A 22,290-nucleotide genomic window follows, 5' to 3' on the forward strand; every position below is an offset into this window, starting at 1 on the left:
CTTCACACTAAGCCTAAGAGAAGGCACTCACCCTCATGGCCCAAAGTGGCAGACACCTTGGACATCTAGCATGGGGTGGTATACCTAGAGGGATGCTTGTATCTGCACCCCTTATCCATGTTCCCTTATCCATCCTCTTGAAAGTATGATGGGTTTCACTCAAAGGCTTTCCCTACAAACCAATCCACACTATGGACTCCCTCGAAGAATCATATAAGGTGTCGGGAGCCTGTCATTTCCAATCAAGCCCAAGAGCACGGAATGAACACCCAGTCATTCGGCCTCTTGGCCCCACCCCAAGGGTTGGCGTACTTGATGGGGATGTCAATGCTGCTGCCTCCTTATCATGTATTTCTTCCTTCACCCCATGATGGGATGGTTAGTTGGATCGAAGTATTAAAGAGATCTAAATTAATATAATTAATTATGCATATATTAAGAATAATAGCAAGAATGATAATATACATTAAAGGCATTATATTAATTACTTATCATTCCCAAATATTATTAAATTCCAGACATGCTAAGTATTATGTATTACGCACCATACCAAGTACTTGTAAATATCTAAGTCTGCTGACTACTCTTATTAATTCTGAAATTGATTATTTCTTCCTTGATCGACTGGCTTCCTGTCTGATTCGATTCTGAAATCAATTATGAAGTTTGATGCTCCCTTGAATGGATCGATTGATCTTCTTGATGGTTCAATAATCTCTGATCTGTTTAATTTTCTTTCTGCTTATCTTCTCTTCCAAATCTGCTAAGGGCCTGTTCATAATTCTCCTTTGGATTTTCTTATAATTCTGATTTAGGTCTGCTCCTAAATCTTCTTTTCATGGGGCAGATATCCTTCCTTCTTTTCTCCACAAGTATTTCTATTTATGTCTTTGTTGAGAGGAGTGACTCCTCAAGAGGTGCAACTCCTTCAAAGGGGTAGGCCAAACAATAATTAATTAACTCTAATCTCTGCATTTTTAGTGTGAGGTTGGCCATCCTAATTACTGTCTTAATCACTGCCTTTTTATATTATTTTCTGCTCTTTTTTTCATTATTATTTTTCCCCCCTAAACTTGTTGATTTAAATCATATTTATATATGCCTTTTGCCTTCATACATGAAGTCGGCCAAGGAAGGATATTAAACATGCTCTTTGCAATGGAGAGGGTCAGCCATGAATGAGATAGTAATTAAATTATTTGCCATAAGATATAGGTGTCAAGGGTAAAGAAGGTCGGCCAGGGGCAGAATAGATTAATTTCATTTTTAATATAAAGGATGGCGTCTTGAAGGAAAATACCAGTTTACAACGGCTCTTGTTAATCTTTGGCACCCAGGTTCAATATCAAAACTGGGATATGTTGTATCCATATGCAGGGGCATGACAGTCCACCCTTCCCAAGATTGCTTGTCCTCGAGCAATGATCATGGGGAGAGTGTTCAAGATGGTTACAATTTGCAACTTCTCATAGTTTCCCTTTTGCTGCATCATCCTAATATTATCTCAAGTTGTGAATTTGAACTAGAGTTGCTTAATAATTAGTTTAAGATAAGTTTCTTTCATCTGCCAAGAGGAAGATCATAGCTCATCTCAAAATAACGCAGTAAGTCTGAAATCAATCTCCTCTCTCCATCTACAAGGAATTAGTAGTGATTCATTTCTTTAAGATAAAGTAGAAAGAGGAACTTTGTATACATTATGATGAGGTTTAGAAGCATGACACACATCTATGACCTTAATTGATGATGTTTTGATTAATGATTTTCCCAAGATGCAAACATAGAACATTATGGTGATGCATTGCAAATGATATCTTAATTGGAGGCTTTTTGTAAAACGCCACGAAATATCAGTCCAAGGGCATCTATTTACTTTCTTGATAAGGTCAAGTTCTAGGGCAGCATTCAAAAGCTCTTATAGAGTCTCGAACGATTTGGTATTTTCATAATTATTAAACATGGATCAAATATGCTGAAAACACATTAGGTAAGAACCAAACATGGAGCATACACACAAAAATACAAAGCATACACATAAATATATGCAGACACAAACCATACACGCAAATACACATATTGTCGTGTTTGACAATCTCCCATGTTGTCTTGCCACTGTCATTTAGGCATTGTCATATTTTCAGACTGGGTTAATAGATCCTTTCTCATTGACTACAATGCATCCATTCATTTTTCTTTACCCTGCAAGCTGGCAGGATCAAGGCTCTGATACCATTTGTAATGTCCCCTTTTGGGATTACCCTAAATTTTTCCCTAGAATCACAAGTTCCATTCAAATAAGAAATGTAAGATCGTTAGAGATATAACGTTACCATTTAAAATGCCTTTCAACAAGATAAACCCTGATTTAAGTCCTACAACTGCATTAAATAATATTGGATTCATAAATCTCAATTATTTCCCATTAGGATTAGTAATCACACATAAGTACAAATACATATAATTATCACAATTCATTAGATAGGTCTAATCACAATAGCGTTTGAATGAAGGAGCATGATAGGATTGACCTGAAGCAATCTTCACATAAAGCCCAAAAGTGGACACTCACCCTCTTGGCCCCAATCAGCAGGCACCTTGGACATCCAGCCGCATATTTAATTTGTATGGCTCCTAACTCCTTATAGAAATGTATGGCAGCCTAGGACAATGGTATGCAACCTTTCATATAGTGGCTCTTACTCAAAAAGATGTTGTTGCTACCTTTTTCTAAGGCTGTATTGACCTTGGTCAGCCTTTTATAGGCTGCTCCCAGGAAAAGATGAAGCTATTCACTTGAATTGCTCCTTGTTGGATAATAATGTGGTATGGCTGAAGGTATTCAGCAGAAAATAAATATTTCGTGATTTTTATATCATTCACCACTACGGACACATCACCAAAATCTCCATTTTTTGTTCTTCACTTTGCACACACAACACTCTGAATTTTGATTGGTTTTTCACTAACACACGCAACCCTTACAAATTTATTATTTACCTACATAACTTGAATAAATTTGTACCTATAACCCTGGCAAACCCTATATAGATAAATCAATTTGCTCGAAACCCTTATTTTGCAAACATTCAGCCCAAATGTGAATTCTAGATAAAACCACTTGTGAATCTTTTCTGCACAAACTATGACCCTAAATGAATCACACAATATTGGCTAGGGAGAAATCTTTCACCATCAAAACCAATCTCACCTTAGGGTTTCGGCTAAGGTAAAAGAAATGAACATTCAACCTCACAAAGAAAATAGAGTTTCATTAAATATTCAAAATGACCTTCTTCTCCTTCAATTTCCCTTTTATAAGCACTCTTGAAACTTTCCAAAAATTATGATTTGAAATTACTTTTTAATAATAAACCTTTAGCTCCAAACAAGTGACTTTATTTTATTATTTACTTTTTTGACACTTTAGTCAAATAAAAATTACCTTAATTGTTTATTAAAATAAGTTATCGTTTAATTCACTATTTGACAACTTAAATATTAATTATTTAATGTTTTAATTATTTTATGCACATTCGCCCAAAGTTGCGGAAAATATAAAAAATAGCCCAAAAATGAATTTTGCATACGCCAACATACTCTGAAGCTCATTGGAAATCAAACTTAATGAAAATTAATACTTTCCAAAAATAGAATACTTCTCCAAGAAGTGTTGAAAGTAACTGGAATGTCAATATTGCCACCAAAAAGAACCAATTGATTCAATTTGATCTCCTAGACAAAATGTCACTAAGTATATCTATTATTATTGTATATATATATACATATTTGTCTAAATTTGTTTCTCTTTTTGAATTGTTATTTTAAAGATGGAGATTCCCTTCCCCATCCCTCCCTTTGGTCTCCATGGTTCCCATACCCACTCATCTGGCCTCCTTTTTATATTGTTTGGTCCAAGGATGACACACTCGCCGAAAACTCAGCAAGTGACAAAAACTCGCTGAGTTTTTGGACCTGGCGAGTAGAAATGACTTCTACTCGCCAGGAAACTCGCCGAGTTTTTGGCGATTTTTTGCCAAAAACTTGGCGAGTTTTAACCAAAAACTCGCCCACGTTTCCTTATCAGCTGAAAACGGCTTAAAATGCATTCATTTTTTGTTTTTCAATATTGTTTTGGGCTGAGAAGGGGGAAACTCACTTGGAAGGGCTTGCAAGGTGATTATTGAGTGATTCCAAGTGGATTTGAAGGGGATTTGAAGGGAAAATCAGATTCCAGGTAAGTTTTTTTATTTTTTTTCTATGCTTTTTTAAAACAATTTGTTTATTTTTTGTTGCATTTAGATTGATTACAAATGATTCATAAGTAGTCTAAATCATTTCTCAGTTATTTAAACAAGATTTAACACAAGTTTTGTTGAATTTTCACAATTTGTTTGAAGAATCTAGTTTTCAAAAAAAAATTCAAACCCTACTTTTTAAAAAAAAAACTTCGAATGATGTCTAGATTTATTTAAACTAATGTAGATAGTTTGCTTAGTGCTAAATTGTTTAACTAAAATGTTAATTTTTTTTTTCACTTTGTATGTGTAGGTTAAGTAAGCATTAATCATGGCAAGGGAGCAATGGCCACTAGATCCATGCCCATCTGGATATATAGGCACCCGTCCTAGAGGTGCTAGAGATGGGGCATGGAGGTATGCCTATGAGGGACCCGATCTTGGGTCAATTATATGCATAAAGTGTGAGAGAATACTTCATGGAGGCATCAACCGTCTGAAATACCACCTTGCAGGAATAGATAGGCATGATGCTAGAGCATGCCCTGGGACAAGTGAAGAAATAAAAAGACAAATGAATGCCCTACTTGTAGCTGGGGAAGAGAAGAAATTGCAAAGGGAGAGGGCAAAGCTAGCCATGAGATCAGCCATAGCTGAATCTCAAGGTGTTTCTATTGACCTTGAAGAGGAAGAAGAAGCACTTGAGGGCATAGTGGGCTCTCCGCGTGGCCCACGTATCCGCAAACCCACCATCACCTCGCCCATTGCTTTTGCTTCCTCTAGTAGAGTACCTGGCACTATTCCACTTCCATCACAACGATCAAGGTCGATAGGTGATTATTTTGTGCCCAGGAACATAGCTGGGGCACAACCATCATTAGAGGCCACTGGATGGAATAAGGACGTACATGAGAAAACTGACATTGCAGTTGCTGATTTTTGGTACTTCAACAACATTGCATTCAATGTGGCAGAGAATGCTTATTGGCTGAATTTGGTGACTACTATGACAGTTTCAGGAAAGGGGTACAAGGCCCCTTCTCGCAGGGATTTGAGTGGGAGGTTAGTAAATTACTACATAGTCCACTTGATTTCATTTTTAATTATTTTTTAGATTTCTTGTTTATTAAATCAAAATTGTGTACTAAGACCTAATTTCACTTTGCACTTACAGGTTGCTCACAAATGCAGTTGCTAGGGCAAGAGAAATGATGGAGGATCAAAAAATTGAATGGGCAAATTATGGCTGCACCATTCTTTCTAATGGGTGGACAGATGGCAAGAACCGCACCATCATCAATTTTTTGGTCGCTTGCAAGGCCAATGTAGTGTTCTTGAAATCTGTTGATGCGTCCAGCAAGGTGAAAAATGCAGAAACATTGGCTGGAATGTTGGAGCATGTCATCATGGAGGTGGGGGTAGAGAATGTGGTGCAAATCATCACAGATAATGCAGCAGCATATGTGTCAGCAGGTAGAATCCTTTTGAATTATCACCTTTAGGCATTAGCAATATTTTCATTTGTTGTGGGCTTTGTTTTACTTGGTTGCATATTTCTTAAGAATAAATTCTTCTTTTGCAGGAAGAATACTCCAAGAGAGGCACCCCACTCTTTTTTGGACACCTTGTGCAGCACATGTCCTTGACCTTCTTTTGGAGGACATAGGAAAACTTGAGTGGGTGACTCCAGTTGTGGAAGATGCAAGGAGGATCACCAAATATATTTACAATCACCCTTGGGTCCTAAATTTGATGAGACAACACACCCAAAGGACAGATTTGGTGAGAGTTGGTGTCACAAGGTTTGCAACAATTTTCTTGACGTTGCAAAGCATTCTTGCTGCATTGACTTCTTTGAAACAAATGTTTGTGAGTGGAGAATGGCTTAACTCACCTTATTCAAAGAAGCCTGAAGGAGAGGTTGTCACATGCATAGTCTTCGACAGCCAATTTGCACAAAGGGCTACAGAGATTGTGAAGGTTGTTACTAACTTACTTCAAAACTTTAATTTTTAAATTTTAGTTATTCTTGATTCAAGTCTCTCATTACTAGTTTGTAACTTCATTATTTAAATTTTGATCTTTTTGTAATTTGTATTTTTCAATTGTAGGTGTCAAAGCCCTTGGTTCGAGTTCTTCGCTCGGTGGATGGGGATAAAACCCCAATGGGATATCTTTATGAGGCCATGGATAGGACCAAGGAGTCTATCAAAAATTACTACAAGGGGGATAGGCTCAAATTTGATCCCATTTGGGAAATTGTTGATAGGAGGTGGAACAATCAGCTCCACCAACCCATTCATGCAGCAGGGTACTTCCTCAACCCTCGTTTTAGGTTCGGGGGTTCTTACTCAGATTCGAATGGAGAAGTCATGGAGGGCCTCAGTACATGCATTGAGAGGATGGTACTTGATGTTGAGGAGAGAGACCTCATTGTGAGTGAGCTCCAAAATTATGAGGGAGGAAGGGGTAAGCTATTCTCTTCAAAGCTGGCTAGAAGAGGAAGAACCACTCAAACCCTAGGTATACATATAACATTTGCCATTTGGATTTTGGGATCTAAAGACTAAAATGATTGATAAATTATGTTTTCTCTTTTCTCTTTGCTTTCTAACTTTTCCATTTTATTTATTTTGCAAATGCTTGGTGGCAAAATTGGGGTGGAAACACCCCACATCTCAAAAAATTTGCCCTCAGAGTCTTATGTCAGACTTGCAGTTCATCCAATTGTGAGCGCAATTGGAACTTGTTTCAAGCAATCCACACGAAGAAGAGGAGCAAGTTAGTGCAGAAACGGCTCAATGACCTTGTCTACGTGCAATATAATCTTCGATTGCGCGTAAAGAAGGTAGAGGAACTAGAAGGTGGTCCAATTGACTTGGATGATATAGATCCTTACAGTGATTGGACATCACAGGAGCAGCCTCCATTGTTTTCCGACACTGACATCACTGATTTGGAGAGGCGGGCTATGGAGGAGGGGGATGGATTTGGTTTCAGGCTGGATGACGTTGAGGAGGATGAGGATGAGGATGAGGATGAGGATTCATTGCCAGTGCCAAAGGCAGGTGGAGACATAGCTTCATCCAGGATGGAGGATGAGTCTCAATCAACCATACCGAGCGAGGAGGCACAGTCACGCTCAGTCCCACAGCAGACTTATACGACTAGACAGTCTAGACCCTCTAGTTCTACCTCTCCCCATGTTTTTGCTAGAGCTGGGAAGAGGAAGTTGTACTTGTAATTTGTAATGATGTATTTACTTTTGTTTTTACAAAAACTATTTAGTAATTTACTATTTTGCTTCCAGGCTTCTAGCCATTAGCATTCCTCATGAGGATGCGATTTTGTAGACACTTTGCATTTAAATATATCTAGAATCAGCTTGTTTCTTTTGTGTTATCATTTATTGACTCATTGGATTCATCTTCTCATTAAATTTTGCAAAAAAAATGCATTTTTTACCAAGTTTAAACGTGTTTTTAAGTTGTCGAGTTTTTCGCCGAGTTTTTCCGAGTTTTTCCTAAGTTTTCGCCGAGTTTTTTTCCCAGGGGCTTGGCAAGTCAAGCCAAGTAGCGAGTAGTTCAACTATGGTTTGGTTTGCTCCCAATCACTCATTTATCTTCTCTTGTCTTGCTCTCTTCATGATGATGGATCATGGAGTTTGATCTGAAACATCTAAGGAAAAGAGTACATGGTCAAAACCAGAAGCTATGAATAACACAATGCCACTATCAGGAATCCATTTTGAAAATGGTTGGCAGTCTTCAAGAAAGTTGGAGCTTCCCAAGATGTTGGAAAGGCTATAAAAAGGGAACATTACACATAAGGTATGTGCAGATGTACTGCCTCATACTTCAAGGTCTTGAATACATGAAACTAATAGCTTGAGAATCAAAAGGGTTCTTTATGATGCTTGTCATATCACTTGGTAAATAGCTAGCCCAATTTTTGTGCCTAACAAAATTGTGTCAAATTTCCAATACTTTGCAATAGCTAATAACTTGGTATTCCATATGTTATAATTTTTACTATTGAGTTTTTAGTTTTACGCCTATGGAAACACTAAATTGTGAATGTTGGTGATCACCCTAGCAACCTATTGTGGTGTATTCACACATCGCCCCATTGCAAATGGGGACCCCTACTTTTTGCTTTCTAGGGTTAGTCTTCCTAGCGTAGTTGTTTAGGTCTTGGCTATTAATCTTTGCATTGAAGGGTTGCCAGAGGGTTCATTTGAATAGGATGCTCTCGTTAGGTTGAGATGAACCAATGGGTGGCCCAGGTTAGAGTCTCTTTGAGAGCCCTCTTTAGGTCTGGCCTTGGTCTAGTTTTGAGGTTAAGTCTTAATCAGGATGATGAAGTAAAGATCAAGTGCAACCATGAAGGAGGGAATGGAGGGAGTTAAAGATTTCTTCACTTAGTTTGATGAAGTCCTTTTACTTCTAGGCTTTGATTGGCATGGAACTAACCTATTTACCCTTAGAAAACGCCTAATGATCAAGTCTAGACTTGAAAGTTTGACAAGAGAAATTTGAGCTAGAAGGTCAAATTCGCTCCTGACCCTTCCAAAGGTACAAGAGCGAATTCCACCTAAACTCCCTTTGCCCTCCTAATTTGGATGAAATCCCACTCTAGAATGATTAATTGAGAGAGATTGGCATGAGTTCACCCTTGGGGGTGCCCTTGGATAAACTGACTTGGTAATTTGGAGAGAAAGTCAAGAATTTGAGCATTATTGCAAAATTCGCTCCTAACCCTTCCAAAGGGACAAGAGCGAATTTCCTTAGACTCTTCTCTTGCCCCAGTTTGGATCATGAACCTTCTTCCCATGGTTTGAGTGAGAGAGAAAGTGATCTATCCATGCCTTTGAAGGTGAGTTGACAGGAAGTTGAGCAAGGAAATGTGAAGAATTTGAGCTCTAAAGCCAAATTTGCTCAAGACTTTTCCAAAGGGTTAGGAGCGAATTTTCTTAAAACACCTATTTGCTCCTTGTTTGGGTCAAAATCTTTGTTACTATGGAATGATCGAGGGAGGATTGATGTGTGCCTTGAGAATGAATTGGAAACAAGATTAACTGATAAAGGTTAAGAATTTGAGCTAAAATGCTAAATTCGCTCCTGACCCTTCCAAAGGGACAGGAGCGAATTTCCTTAGATCTCCTCTCTTGGACCTAACTTAGATCAAAAATCTTGCTCCTATGCCTTGATTGAATGAAGATTGACCTATCTATACGTTGTGAGCGAATTCAAACAGGATTGGATGATGAAAATTGAGCCAAAAAGTCAGATTCGCTCCTGACCCTTCGAAAGGTACAAGAGCGAATTTCCCTAAGATCCTCCCTTGCACCTAGTTTGGACCATAAATCTTGCCCCCATGACGTAAATGAAAGAATGTTAATGCTTTGAAAGTGAATTGAAGAAGTTAAATGCACTAGGAACATGAAGAAATTGAGAATTTGAGGCTTAAAGGTCAAATTCGCTCCTGACCCTTCCAAAGGGTCCAGAGCGAATTTTCTCAAAGGGTCATGTACCTTCCAAAGGTAACAAAGCAAAATCCTTGAGGAGACCTAATTCTTCACCAAAGTCATTGAATGGTTGTCATTTTGAGCAATAGTGAGAGCAAATTGGCCTGAGTATGGAAAGAAAAGGATCAAAGTTCAAGTCTAAGACAAGGTTATGAGAAAAGAAGTGTGAATTGAGCCTAAAGGAGCAAATTCACTCCTAACCCTTCCAAAGGGTCCAGGGCGAATTTCTTCAAGAGACCTTGTACCTTGCTCAAACCCTTGGCCCAACCTATTCCTAAGCAATTTTAGAGGCAAATGACTTGATTTGATGAGGAAAAGGTTGAGAGATAAAGTTCTATGAAGGAAGAATTGAGCAAAATGCCAAGTTCGCTCCTGACCCTTCCAAAGGGTCCAAAGCGAATTTTCTTAAGAGGGTCATGTACCTTCAAAAGGTACCCAAGCGAAATCTCTTCTAGGCCTTCCTGAGGGTCAAAATGATGATATCTTCATATGAAAGAATTGGAATTTAAGGCTAAAATGATAAAAAGAAGGCAATAAGTGAATTTAGCTAGTAAAGAAGCTAATTTGTTCATGTACCTCTCAAAGGGTCCAGAGTGAAAATTTCATTCTAGGGCATGTCCTTGTAAAGGGTCCAGAGCGAAAATTCCATTTTAGGGCCTGTCCTTCCAAAGGGTCCAGATCAAATTTCCATTATAGGTCCTGTCCTTCCAAGGGTACAGGAGCAAAATTCCTTGGGAGAGAGGGTTTAGCTAATGAAATTGTGTTGAAGGTTTTCTTAAAGGTGATTCTAGTGTTCAAGCAATCCTAAGAACTATGAATTTGAGAGTGCTTTCATTTGAAAAGTTGAGACAACTCCTAATTCGCTCATGTACCTTCCAAAGGGTCCAGAGCGAAATTGATCCTAGTGCCTTCTTGTTGATGGTTTGAAGTGAGAAATACCATGTTAGGATGAATATATATCATATGTGCTTGACACCATCTTTTGTTTGTTTTGCAGATCTACAAGACCAAGTTGGAAGGAGATTAGGCCAAGACAAGGAGGACCTCTTCAAGCTTCATCTTCATTAAGGATGCCTTGAATGCATGGGAGAGGACTCAAAGTGCTTCTAAGTTGAAGGACTTCAAGTGTTCAAGGAGTTGTAAGTAGTAGGGCAAGCTATCCTCAAGATCCTCATTCTATCACATGAAGAAACCACAAGATGTCAAAAGGAGATCATATAAACACTTCAAGGTGAGATGAGCTATCAAAGAAGAAGGAATGACTTGACCGTGACTTCCTATCACCACTATACAAGATCAAGAGGAGGCTTCATCAAACACAAGAGATTCAAGGAAGGGTACATCATTCATCAGGTACATCAAGGAAGAAAGAGGATCAACCAAGGTTAGTGCAAGGGAACATTGAAGAAGCAGATAGTTTCAGAAGAGTTAATCAAAGTTAGCTTCTCATCATCATCACATTGAATATCAAGAGATACAACATTCCTTGACCAAGCGAGTACCAGACAAGGTGGCATCCCAGTCACTATTCCTCCGATCAGAAGGGTCCACATCAGCAAGTCCAGATTCGGTGAACCAGGCTCATGCGTGAAGGCACAAACTCTGATGTACCTACCCATGTTTCCTATTGGTTCTCATGCATTGAATGTAATTTTCTTATTGGCTAAAAGGTTTTGTTGTAACAAACCCTAATTAGAGTTTTCATCTTGAAATCCTAGCCATTCATTGTAAATCAATCTGAGCCATTGAATTGTAAAGAGCTCTCTATATAAAGCTTTGGCTCTTCATTTGTAGAGGTTAATAGTTGGTTAATAGTTAATAGCTAGTAGTAAGTAGAATAGAATAGCAAATAAAGTAGCAATTAGAGTAGAGTAGGAAGAGAAGGCAAGCCATTGTTGCCTTAATTGTAAAAGACTTCATTTTCATTGAAGATGTGGTGAAATATGTTGTCCCTTTGCAATGTGCATGGTTTCTTGTTGAATCTCCATATTAGATGGTAGATAATTAGATTGAATGGAGAACATTGTTGAATGCACTCGTGTGGAATCCGCCTAGTCCATACCACTAGCCTCTTACTGATTGTAAGTGCGCCCTGTGTGGTCAACTGGCATTGAATGAGCTTAACTTCGAATTGTTATACGTACATTGTTCATGCATTAATTTGAATGGTGATCAGTGTCTGACGGTGTAACAATTCAAACATCTTTGAAATGTCCTTAGAAGATTGCACTGAGCTTGTGTCAAATTGTTCATTTTGATGGTGAGACCTCGCTCAGTAGGATTCCATCTAATCATTCACTCATCTTCCTACATTCTTAAGATTAGAATAGAATCTCTCAACCCTTCGTCCTTTGCCATTTTTTCAATTCAAGTTAGTCTAGGGCAAAGAGCATCGCCCAATTGAAATATCAAATGATCAAGTCCAGCAAATCAAACATTCAAGCATTCGAATGTAAGTCCCCTTGTGATTCTAGCATAATCACATCAAACCACAGAGCTTATCCACACGTAGAGACCCTACATTCATGAACCTTGGAGTCTTTCTTGGATGAACCTTAAGCAAATCTTCAGCATCCAAAAGATTTTGTTCAAGAGTGGATAAGATACCTTGGTATTTTATTCTGTGTTCGCATGTGCATAAAAAACACATCAACACAACCCAAAAAATAAACTTTCCCAAAACTTTGAAAAAAATATAATCCTTTTGCTAAAAAGTAAACTTGGACTAAAATATTTCAGAAACCCCTTCTAACTGAAAAAAAAATTTAAAATTCCTACAAATATTTTAAACACCTTTTCAAATTTTTTGGAAATTTTTTAAGAGACTGTAAATGACAAAAAAATACTTGGAAATTATTGTGTTGATGCCCTAGCTACCATATGAACAACAAAAAATCAAAATCTGCATGCCCTAATCACTAGCATAGTTACAAGCCTCGGACTCGCCTCGAACTTAACAAGCTGATTTTTAACTCGACCTCGGACTCGACACCCAGACTCGGCCGAGGCTCGACAAATTGAAAAACCCAAGAAATTCAAAGATTTTTAACGATTTTAAACTTCTTTCATGCATTTTTTAATAAATAAACATTAAAGACAATAATCTCATCAAATAGAAGCACATACACAGGTTTACATTGATCACATAAGTATAAATGCAAATTTTAGGCTTGCGCTGAAAGAAATAAGCTAAACTAAATAACACATTAGAAATATAGATAGTGTCAAATGTCTACAAAATTCATGGAATATGAAATCCATATCATCAAAAGTTCAAAACATATATCAAGTTCAACATAAAAGCTAGAGCCTAGAAGTCTAAGGCTCAGAGGAGCCAATATCAATCGACCCCGCAACTGTCCTACGTGTCTGCCTAAGATAGGTCCTGGAACGTTCTGTAACTATATGATCTTTGCCTGTGTCTGAGGCTCAGGCTCACACTCAGTGACATCCATATCCTCATCCACATCATCCTCGAGGTCCTCCAATGGGTCTCATCGTGCTCTAGCCTCCTCTACCATTGGCGCTGCCACTGCCTTTGCCATCGCCACTAATGTCATTTTATTTTTTTGTAGCTTATTATTTTCTGCCTACATGGTAGAGTCTGACCCACGAGACTCGACGAGTCTGCCGAGTTTGACAAACTAGGCGAGTCTGCCAAAACTCGGCCAGACTCGATCGAGTCCGAGTCTAGAGGCCATGGGCCTTCGCAAGGGCGACCCGCCTCTAGACTTTGCGAGTCTTGCCAAGACTTGCAGAGTCTTGTAACATTGATCACTACATTTGGGAAAACCCTTGTTAATCGTGAGTATATATTCTGAAAATCTTTGAAGATTCCTAAAAATCACAACTGTATATTTGTTAACTCTCACATAATGCTAAGAACAACACATTTTGCATGCCCCAGCTGCTGCAACTTCACAATTTTAGCAGAAATTTGTCCACGCAACTTAATAATGACCCATGCAAATTATTTCATGAGATTCCCAAGCAATTTTCTCGAATTTTTCAGCCAGATATTTGCTAAGAATGGCAACAATTTTTTATTGTTTTTCTAGCCTTGCGATTTTTTGCCTCTCTCAATTGCAAACTTGTGATTTTTCACGTGACCTCTTGCATCTACTCCTTCACTTCCTAAGTACTTTGAAATCTGTATGATCAATTTGATTTGGCTCTAATACCAGTATTAGTATAAGTTGAAGAATGAGATAAGAGAAATTGGCATATGTTCTCATGTGGAGAGTATCGCACTGTATTAACAATCATATTCTAAAAATAGATGTAGTCCATAAATTAAAAAATGCTAACAAACAACTAATTTACTAACAAGTGTACACATGTTCTAATGTGGAGAGCATCGCATTATATTAACAATCATGTGCTAAAAATAGATGTAGTCTATAAATAAAAAAAGGTCACAACAAACTAATTTACTGATATTCTAATATTTTGCAACTACTTGGTGGGGAGATTGGGGAAATTTTGACCTACCCTTGTAGCACTTCCAGACGTGAGTGTAATTAGAGCTCATTTGATCTCATTCACATAATGAAACACAACAAACCAACACAAAAGTGCATCAACGACCTCATCTTTATGCCACACAACCTTCTGCCTTGCTCAAAAAAGGTGGAGCACTTAGATGGTCATGAGGTGATTAACTTAGATGACATTGATTCGCAGCAACTGGATTGTCCAATATCAAAATTCAATGTTATAGAAAGCAAGATTGTTTATTTTAAAGGACAAGCAGAGAAAGATACAAAAAAACCAAAAGTTGGAGGCATTAGGATTGGATGACATGAGGATGAGGCTTGTTGTGATCCTAAGTCATTACCTTCTAGTTAAAGGGTGTAACAGCAACCAACTGAGTTTGCCCCCAACCATCACTCGAATGTATATTGCTTACTTAATAAATGAATACGCAACTATTTAATGCAAAGTAAACTGACTACATACACATAGATGATTCATACAAGGATTGCAAAGTAATTCAATAGAATTTTCATCTCATATATCAATTGATTTCTTTATCTATTAGATGCTCTTATACAAAACTAGAATAAGAGAAAAATTCCACACACAATCCCTTTCCTTGAGTACAAATGTTCTTATAAACTCCTCAACAATTGCAAAGTAACTCCAACCATCAACAACTACTCAAATTATTTCTAGTAACAACCACAAGCCAACAAAGTATTATCCTACGCATCAGTGATAATCAAAACATAACTAATACTAATTATACTATCTACATCAGCCCCCCCAAATAAAAAATCATCTTCCAAACAACATGAAACAAAAATGCATAGCACTACTAAGGGACAAAGGAAGGAAATGTCCATGAAGGTACAACATTAGAAATGAAAGAAGATGCAATGGAATGGTGGGATGCAGTAGCTTGTAACTTGTAAAATTCTTTGGTTTATTGCTTCAGGTGATGGACAGCCAGAAGTTTTTTTCCCTAAATGATTTAACCATTTGTACAACTTCCATTATCTGTGCCTTGGCTAAGAGGACCAACCTTATCAAGGGAGGTTATGGCCTCGGTTGGACCTATGGCTCATGCCAATAAGAACTTCATGGCAGTTATAATGAATGAACATCTGTAATAACCCTTGCTGCAAATTAAATCAGATTTGGTAGTTTCTTTAATTTCTACTTCAAATTTGCAACTATGAACATTCTGTGCAATCGGGTATAAAGGAAATTTCACCAAAACACCACTTAATGAACTTTAAACTTAATGCAACCAAAAATATTCTCCGTAACTGTTATTGGCATCACTATTGCTGCTAAATATATCAAACAACAGTCATAATATCTGCAACAAAATACATCACAAAGATCTCCCAAAATAGGGGCTCAAACATTAAGGAAATCAACTGCAAACTTCAATTAAACCCTCCAAACTCCATATAAATGTTTATAACTGAAATACACTAAAATACAATTGAAATAGAACTTCCACAATAGCATAAGAACAGAAAAATATGCTACTAACAACAACAACACAAAACTGAACTAATCTTCTGCTCTAAGCACTCCAAGCTTCTACAAACACCTGCAAATACCCTAAGAAAACAACACAACTTCAAAGCTCTTCTGCACACATACAATCCCTGGGAGAGATTGCCTCTGGAGACTCTTAGACCCACTGCCCTTGAGCCTCAATCTCCCAGGTTTATCAGCCCTAGAGATTCCACTAACTTTGTTTTACCGGCCTCTAAAGGAAAATAGCTTTCGCCTGTTGAAAATGACAAGATAGAATGAATCCAAATGGAGCCAATTCCATGCATGTATGAAATCATTTTCAAAATCCAAATTCAAACTAAAATGAGCGCCAAGAATCCAACTCCCAAGGAAAAGAAACTTTCCTCTTTCCAAGTGTCTCCAAACTCCTACAACTCCCAAGGAAACTTGCCATTTGCCAACAAAAGTCAAATGGGCAATGAAATGCAAAATGTTGCTAAAACAAGACCTTCCAAAAACCCATGCCCATCACTTGAGTAGAAAATTCAAGTAGTATCTTTGATGACTAAATAAAATATTTGATATAAACAAATCGTAAAAATAAATATTATTTTTCAAGCTCATCCATATGTCCTAACTTACTATATTTGGACAATCGGACTTGCTAGAAATAGTAAGTGCTATTTTTGGAAAAAGAAACTTTTTAGTAAAAGGGAACATGATAGTATCTCAAATATTTTATCTCTCACCATGCAAAATGAGGCATGCCCAAACCCAATGTCCCCTTTCCCAAGGCAAATGGAAGATATATCAAACAATCCATGCCCCTTAAGCTATCATTCTCAGTTGAAGAAATTGAATAGAGAATCTGGATGCTCAAGGAAACAACCCTGATCTGTATATTCACCAGAGCTTTCCCTAGACCCACCATGCACAGTGAAGCATGCCCAAACCCAACATCCCCTTTCCCAAGGCAAATGGAAGATATATCAAACACTCCATGCCCCTTAAGCTATCATTCTCAGTTGAAGAAATTGAATAGAGAATCTGGATGCTCAAGGAAACAACCCTGATCTGTATATTCACCAGAGCTTTCCCTAGACCCACCATGCACAGTGAAGCATGCCCAAACCCAACATCCCCTTTCCCAAGGCAAATGGAAGATATATCAAACACTCCATGCCCCTTAAGCTATCATTCTCAGTCGAAGAAATTGAAAAGAGAATGTGGATGCTCAAGGAAACAACCCTGATCTGTATATTCACCAGAGCTTTCCTTAGACCCACAAATCTTAAATAATGGATTCAAGACAATGGGAAACTGAGCAGATCAATGGATACTTTCATGTCGCCAAAAATTTTCTTCCTCAAAACTTTTACCTCCAAAAAGGAAAAGAACTGACACTTTTCACGGGGACCTCGACTCTCAATAAATCAGGCCTCTTCATGAAACACTGAGCTTTTTTCTTCAATCCCACAAATGATCTACCAAGCAAAATGCTGGTGTGGGTCAGACTACCTTTCCTTCCTAGTGAATATTGGCTAGGTCAAACCCAAGAGTACTCAACTATGCACAAATTTGCATAAACCTTAATTTAGATCAGCCCCTCTATGATTGCATCATTCTGGAAATGGCAGAGATTGAGTAGGAACAACCAATTGATTACAAAAATATTCCCTTATGCTGCAGGCTATGTCAGGTACATGGTCACTCTGAACAATGTTGTCCTGTAGAGAAACAAAGATCTACTCAAGAACAAACTACCAGTGTACCTCCCAAGAACCCTAAGACAGATGTCAAATTCTGATACAGAGTTGCTGCAAAAAAATGCGAGACAAATCAAGCTAGTAAATTCCACAAAAAGGAATGAAGAAACTAAAAAATAAAACACAACTCATAATGCAATTCCACTAAAGTCCCTCATGCAAGAAGGCAAGTTGGAACCTACTCTGCACGACCAGAGCAGAATCACTATTGCTAAGAACATAGAGAAAGAAGCCACAAATCACAAAGATTGAGCTTCAAAATTGAGTTTTATCCTGGAGTTATAATTGTTATAATGAACTTGGTCTTACAATAAAGAAAAGGGTTTCTTGCAAACACAGGAAGCACACTCTCCTGCGCCATTTATGCATAAAAGGTTAAAATTTGTTATGTTACTTGCTCAAGATAACTTGTATATAACAGCATCCACATAACTAGCTCCATATTCATGGAAAGTACGTATTTGATTGTTAAATGTGTTTCAAGATAAATGAAATGTTTAGTAAACCTTAACAATAGTGAATATCTTTTATTTTGATAATATAAATATTCTATATATTTTTCTTATATATTGTCAATATTGTATTAATATGGAATATCAATCAAGAGAGAAAATTATTGATATATCTGGTAACAATGGAACTGCAAGATTCTGAAGTAAAAGATATTTGTAAGAGTATCCTGTGGCAGCATGTATGCTAATGAAATGTACACAATACCTCATGAGGAATGTCGATTTCTTTCAATTGTTCTGATAATGAATCACTCTGTTCAACACTTGTAGTACCAACCAGTACAGGACGACCAGTTTTATGCATCCGTGAAACTTCTACAAGAACAGCTTGCCATTTTCCTGTGGCTGCCCTGAATACTACATCAGATTCATCCTGAGAGAGGGAGAGTTAAAGCTAATTAGAATTGGCTAAGGCAGAACTAAGACAAACAAAGATTACAATCATAGATGAGTTGGTAATTTGTTCATTATTTTAACATGTTTATTTTTCTATTAGTGACATGTTTTTTTGAAATATATCCTCACATATGTTATGCTTTTTAGCTTTCAGGATTTGAACTTCAACTTAAAGTCCGAAAGGAAAACCATGATAGGTTAGCTACTGGAAGGACCTGTCTATGAAAGCAAGCCAACAGAAGCCAAATTAAAATTTAGAATGCATTCAGAATTTTGTTCACTTGCTCAGAAAAATAACCTTTCGTATCATTCGCTTATTGGTAGGAACCACCGTCACCCTTAACTTGTATATACTCTCGAACTCTGTACTTTCAGTTGCTGCTGTACCAGTCATGCCACAGAGCTTGGGAAACTGTACAAATATGTTCGTCAGAAATGAGAAAATATAATTACTTTTAATTTGATGTGTGTTCTTATCAAAAAGAAAAAACAAATAAGAAAATTTTGAGTAGCTTTGCCACATCTCAGATATGGATAAACCTGAAGAAAAAAATTCTGATAACTTATTGAAGCCAGTGTAACAGTCTCATTTTGAATTGGTACACCTTCCTTTGCTTCAACTGCTTGATGCAGTCCGTCACTCCAACGTCTGCCCTGTCAGAAGCAGAAGCATTGACAAAATTGGGTGAAGCAATCCACAAGAATCAAGTTAAACGACCATGTGCAAATATTTTTTAAATACAGAAATAAAAGTCAAATATACCAGAATCGCCTACAAATTCCATTGCTCAAAGCTACTACGTAGTGCATTGTGGTATAACCAGAAAGTATAAACTATAAAGCATAGAAATAATTGGATTACTGCTAGGTAATCTATTTGATATTAGAAGCTTAAAATGGAAAGTTATTAGAAATTAGAATATGGCCAGTAACTTCATAAAAATCTTTTTATACATATACTACACTAGAGCAAATTTGAAAAAAAATGAATAAGTCAGGTCCAAGCGTTGAAAAGATATCTTGCACATATCAGAAAGTAATTATATTATTGTTGATGAATGACTTGATTTTGTTTCCTGGGCTTAATTTTCAACTAGTGTGATAACTTCTTTGGGTTTGGGGGTGTGATTCCATGCCACCCTTGTCTTTTTGGGAATTGGCTGTAAATTATTTTTATTTTAATGTAATATATAGACCTTGTTTCATCGAAAAAAATAAAAAAAAATAAAGATTCTAACTGAATGATTAGACGAACCTAAAGTGACTAAACACTAATGTTGTCAAAAATAAAATGTCATGAATAACAAACATTACAAACAGCCATGAGAGAAGAAGAGCTGTCTACAGAATAAAGAACAGTCAATGTATGTGAAAAATTAGTCAAATTTGGATTTATTAATATGATCTTTGATGTTCCAAGAATCTCTCCCTTAAGTACACTGACCTGCATGACACGGCCTGTAAACTCATCCACAATTAGAACCTCCTTGCCACGAATAATGTAATTTACATCCCTCAAGAACAGCTCCTTTGCTTTTATGGCATTTAGCACAAATGATGCCCATTGCTCTCGAGGATCATATAGATCTTTTACATCCAAAATCTCTTCAGCGTCCTCATATCCCTGCTCACTTAGCAGAACTGTTTTCTGCTTTTCATCAACCTGCCAAAAGATGAACAAAGTTATAAGCACACAAAACCATTCTGAAATTCTGGAAAGCCTTACAGTTACAATGACCGAAGTCAAACCATAACAGGGACTAACAAGAACGATTTATGTTTTTCTGGTAAACAATTTTTCATGAAATCAAGAAAGAATAAATCCTTTAAACAATATTTGTGAATGTAATTTCCTGTACTTCTAGTAATTTTATCATTTTTTGTTCCCTTTTCAAAATTTATCTCTATTTAAACAGATTGAATATGTTGTTAATTTGCTGGTCCATGCACATGTGTAACAAATATGCTCAGAGAAACTGAACAAAATCATCAGATGTGATTAACTTACCCAAATCTTAACACAAGGCATTTGTCAGCAATTATAAGAAATATTCATATAATCCAGGAAATATTAATCATTAAAGGTTTCAAGTTTTCCTGGTGTGTTTCATTTGTAAGTACAAAAATATACACTGTTTAACAAAGAACTTATACAAATAACTTTCATATCAAATATATACCCTCCAGAAAATTCCTTGATATTGACAAACAAGATGCACATATATGACAAAACAAGCAAGACATCTGGTGGTTAAAACAAATATGTCACAAATTCTATATTTAGAAAATCCCAAAGAGGTAAAAGCAAGGCACCATGATTCAACAAAAAAGAACGAGTAGCCACATTTATCAAGTTTTAAGTAAAAATGTGTAGTACCACATGCTAAGGGCACTATTAGAAATAATGATTAGAAGTCTTACAGATTTGCCAACTATATAGGTTGATCCAACAAGGATTCCATCAGAGTCCATGCTCTATATGTTATGTGTAGGACCTTGAGATATTTTTTACTCCAAAGAGTGGTCACCACAAAAATAGAACAGATTGTTTTTCCATCAAAAAGTTGGTCTATAGATGCTTGATGGGCTAGTTTTCAATGAATTATTCTTCATGCTTGCAGGGGATAACCCAACTGTTAAATAGGAACCATGAATAGTGTGAAGAGTCAGAAATCCCAGGAAACAAAGGCAGAAAAACCAGAGTTACAGACAAAGTCAAAATCTCCTTGATTTGTTAGCCAGATGAAATTGAGGATGAAAATTATCCTGGTCCAACTATAAAAATTTAGGTAACTTCCAGCAGGTTAGATGGAAGACAGTGTGTAAAACCACAAACAAGAGGTTAAAGCATTATCAATATTTGCAGATAAGGTCAAGCTCTATGTGCAACGTGAATTAGCTGACCTATCAAAGTAATTGAAACCTAGAAAATTCTTAGCTAGCCCAACATAAGAAATGGAGTATTCCATGCTCACATAGGTTGGAAAGAATTATCATTATAGGACATGATCCTCACAACCTTCACTGATAGTTGATACTTTGTTGAAATTCAACCATTCTTGAAATGGAAAATGAAATGATAAATGTTCTCTCTATCAATAATCATTCCATTTTGCAGGCTTCTATCCTTCTACAAGATAAAATCCTTCTTGATGAAGTCCCTTAGTACAATTCCATATACTTGTTTCATAAAGGTACAAGAACAATTACTAAATCATTTTGTCCCAAAAGAAAAAAATTGAATCACTTGATACCAACACCAAACAAATTTGAACTGCTGGATGGAGATTAATTTAGCCTGGTCAAACTATGAAAATTTTAGGCAACTTCAAGGTTTCAAGCAGATTAGATGGATACATAGAGTAAACCAAAAATGACATTCAATTTTTGACTTGAAAATGTATTTGTATTATCCTCCACTGTAATTCATTCAACTGTATGGTCAGGGGCAGATACATTCTTCATATGGCACACTACCTTCTAGATGTGAATTTGATCAATGTACGCTTCATAAATTTTCTTTTTTACTTCCAACTGAAGAAACCACTGCAGAGTTAAGGTTAGATATGCATAAACCTCAACATTTCCAACTCTTTGTCCATATTTCATTGTGGAATGCTCAAATTATGATTAAGTTGTTCTAGCTAAATGAGGAAAGCATGAGCTCAAAGGCCCTTCTTTCTTTGCAATGCAATCATGATGGCAACAACCTTACTGATCAAACCGTGACAGCAACAGAACTGGTTCTTAGACAAGAAACACTTCCTTCAAAGAGATTCAACAAAGAAGATACCAACACATAAAAGTGATTCAAACATTGCTTAATCTACCATTACGTTCAAAAATGCACCCTCGTGTGTACTGGCATCGGGACAACAGAA

At 37.0% G+C, this 22,290-nt stretch overlaps 1 protein-coding gene across 3 annotated transcripts in view; it reads right to left on the bottom strand.

The window, feature by feature from the left end:
• Positions 1–22,290, bottom strand: part of LOC131044849 (protein translocase subunit SecA, chloroplastic) — a 169,748-nt gene that overhangs the window by 53,904 nt on the left and 93,554 nt on the right. For all 3 annotated transcript variants that reach the window (XM_059221447.1, XM_059221445.1, XM_059221443.1), the window contains 4 exons: positions 19,854–20,072; positions 18,950–19,063; positions 18,708–18,821; positions 18,219–18,386 (listed from right to left, as the gene is read on the bottom strand). In XM_059221447.1, the coding sequence (XP_059077430.1) occupies positions 18,219–18,386; positions 18,708–18,821; positions 18,950–19,063; positions 19,854–20,072 (615 nt within the window). The remainder of the gene's footprint in view (positions 1–18,218; positions 18,387–18,707; positions 18,822–18,949; positions 19,064–19,853; positions 20,073–22,290) is intronic.

This window comes from Cryptomeria japonica, chromosome 1, assembly GCF_030272615.1.
Source record: "Cryptomeria japonica chromosome 1, Sugi_1.0, whole genome shotgun sequence".
In the NCBI taxonomy this organism is placed as follows: Eukaryota; Viridiplantae; Streptophyta; class Pinopsida; order Cupressales; family Cupressaceae; genus Cryptomeria; species Cryptomeria japonica.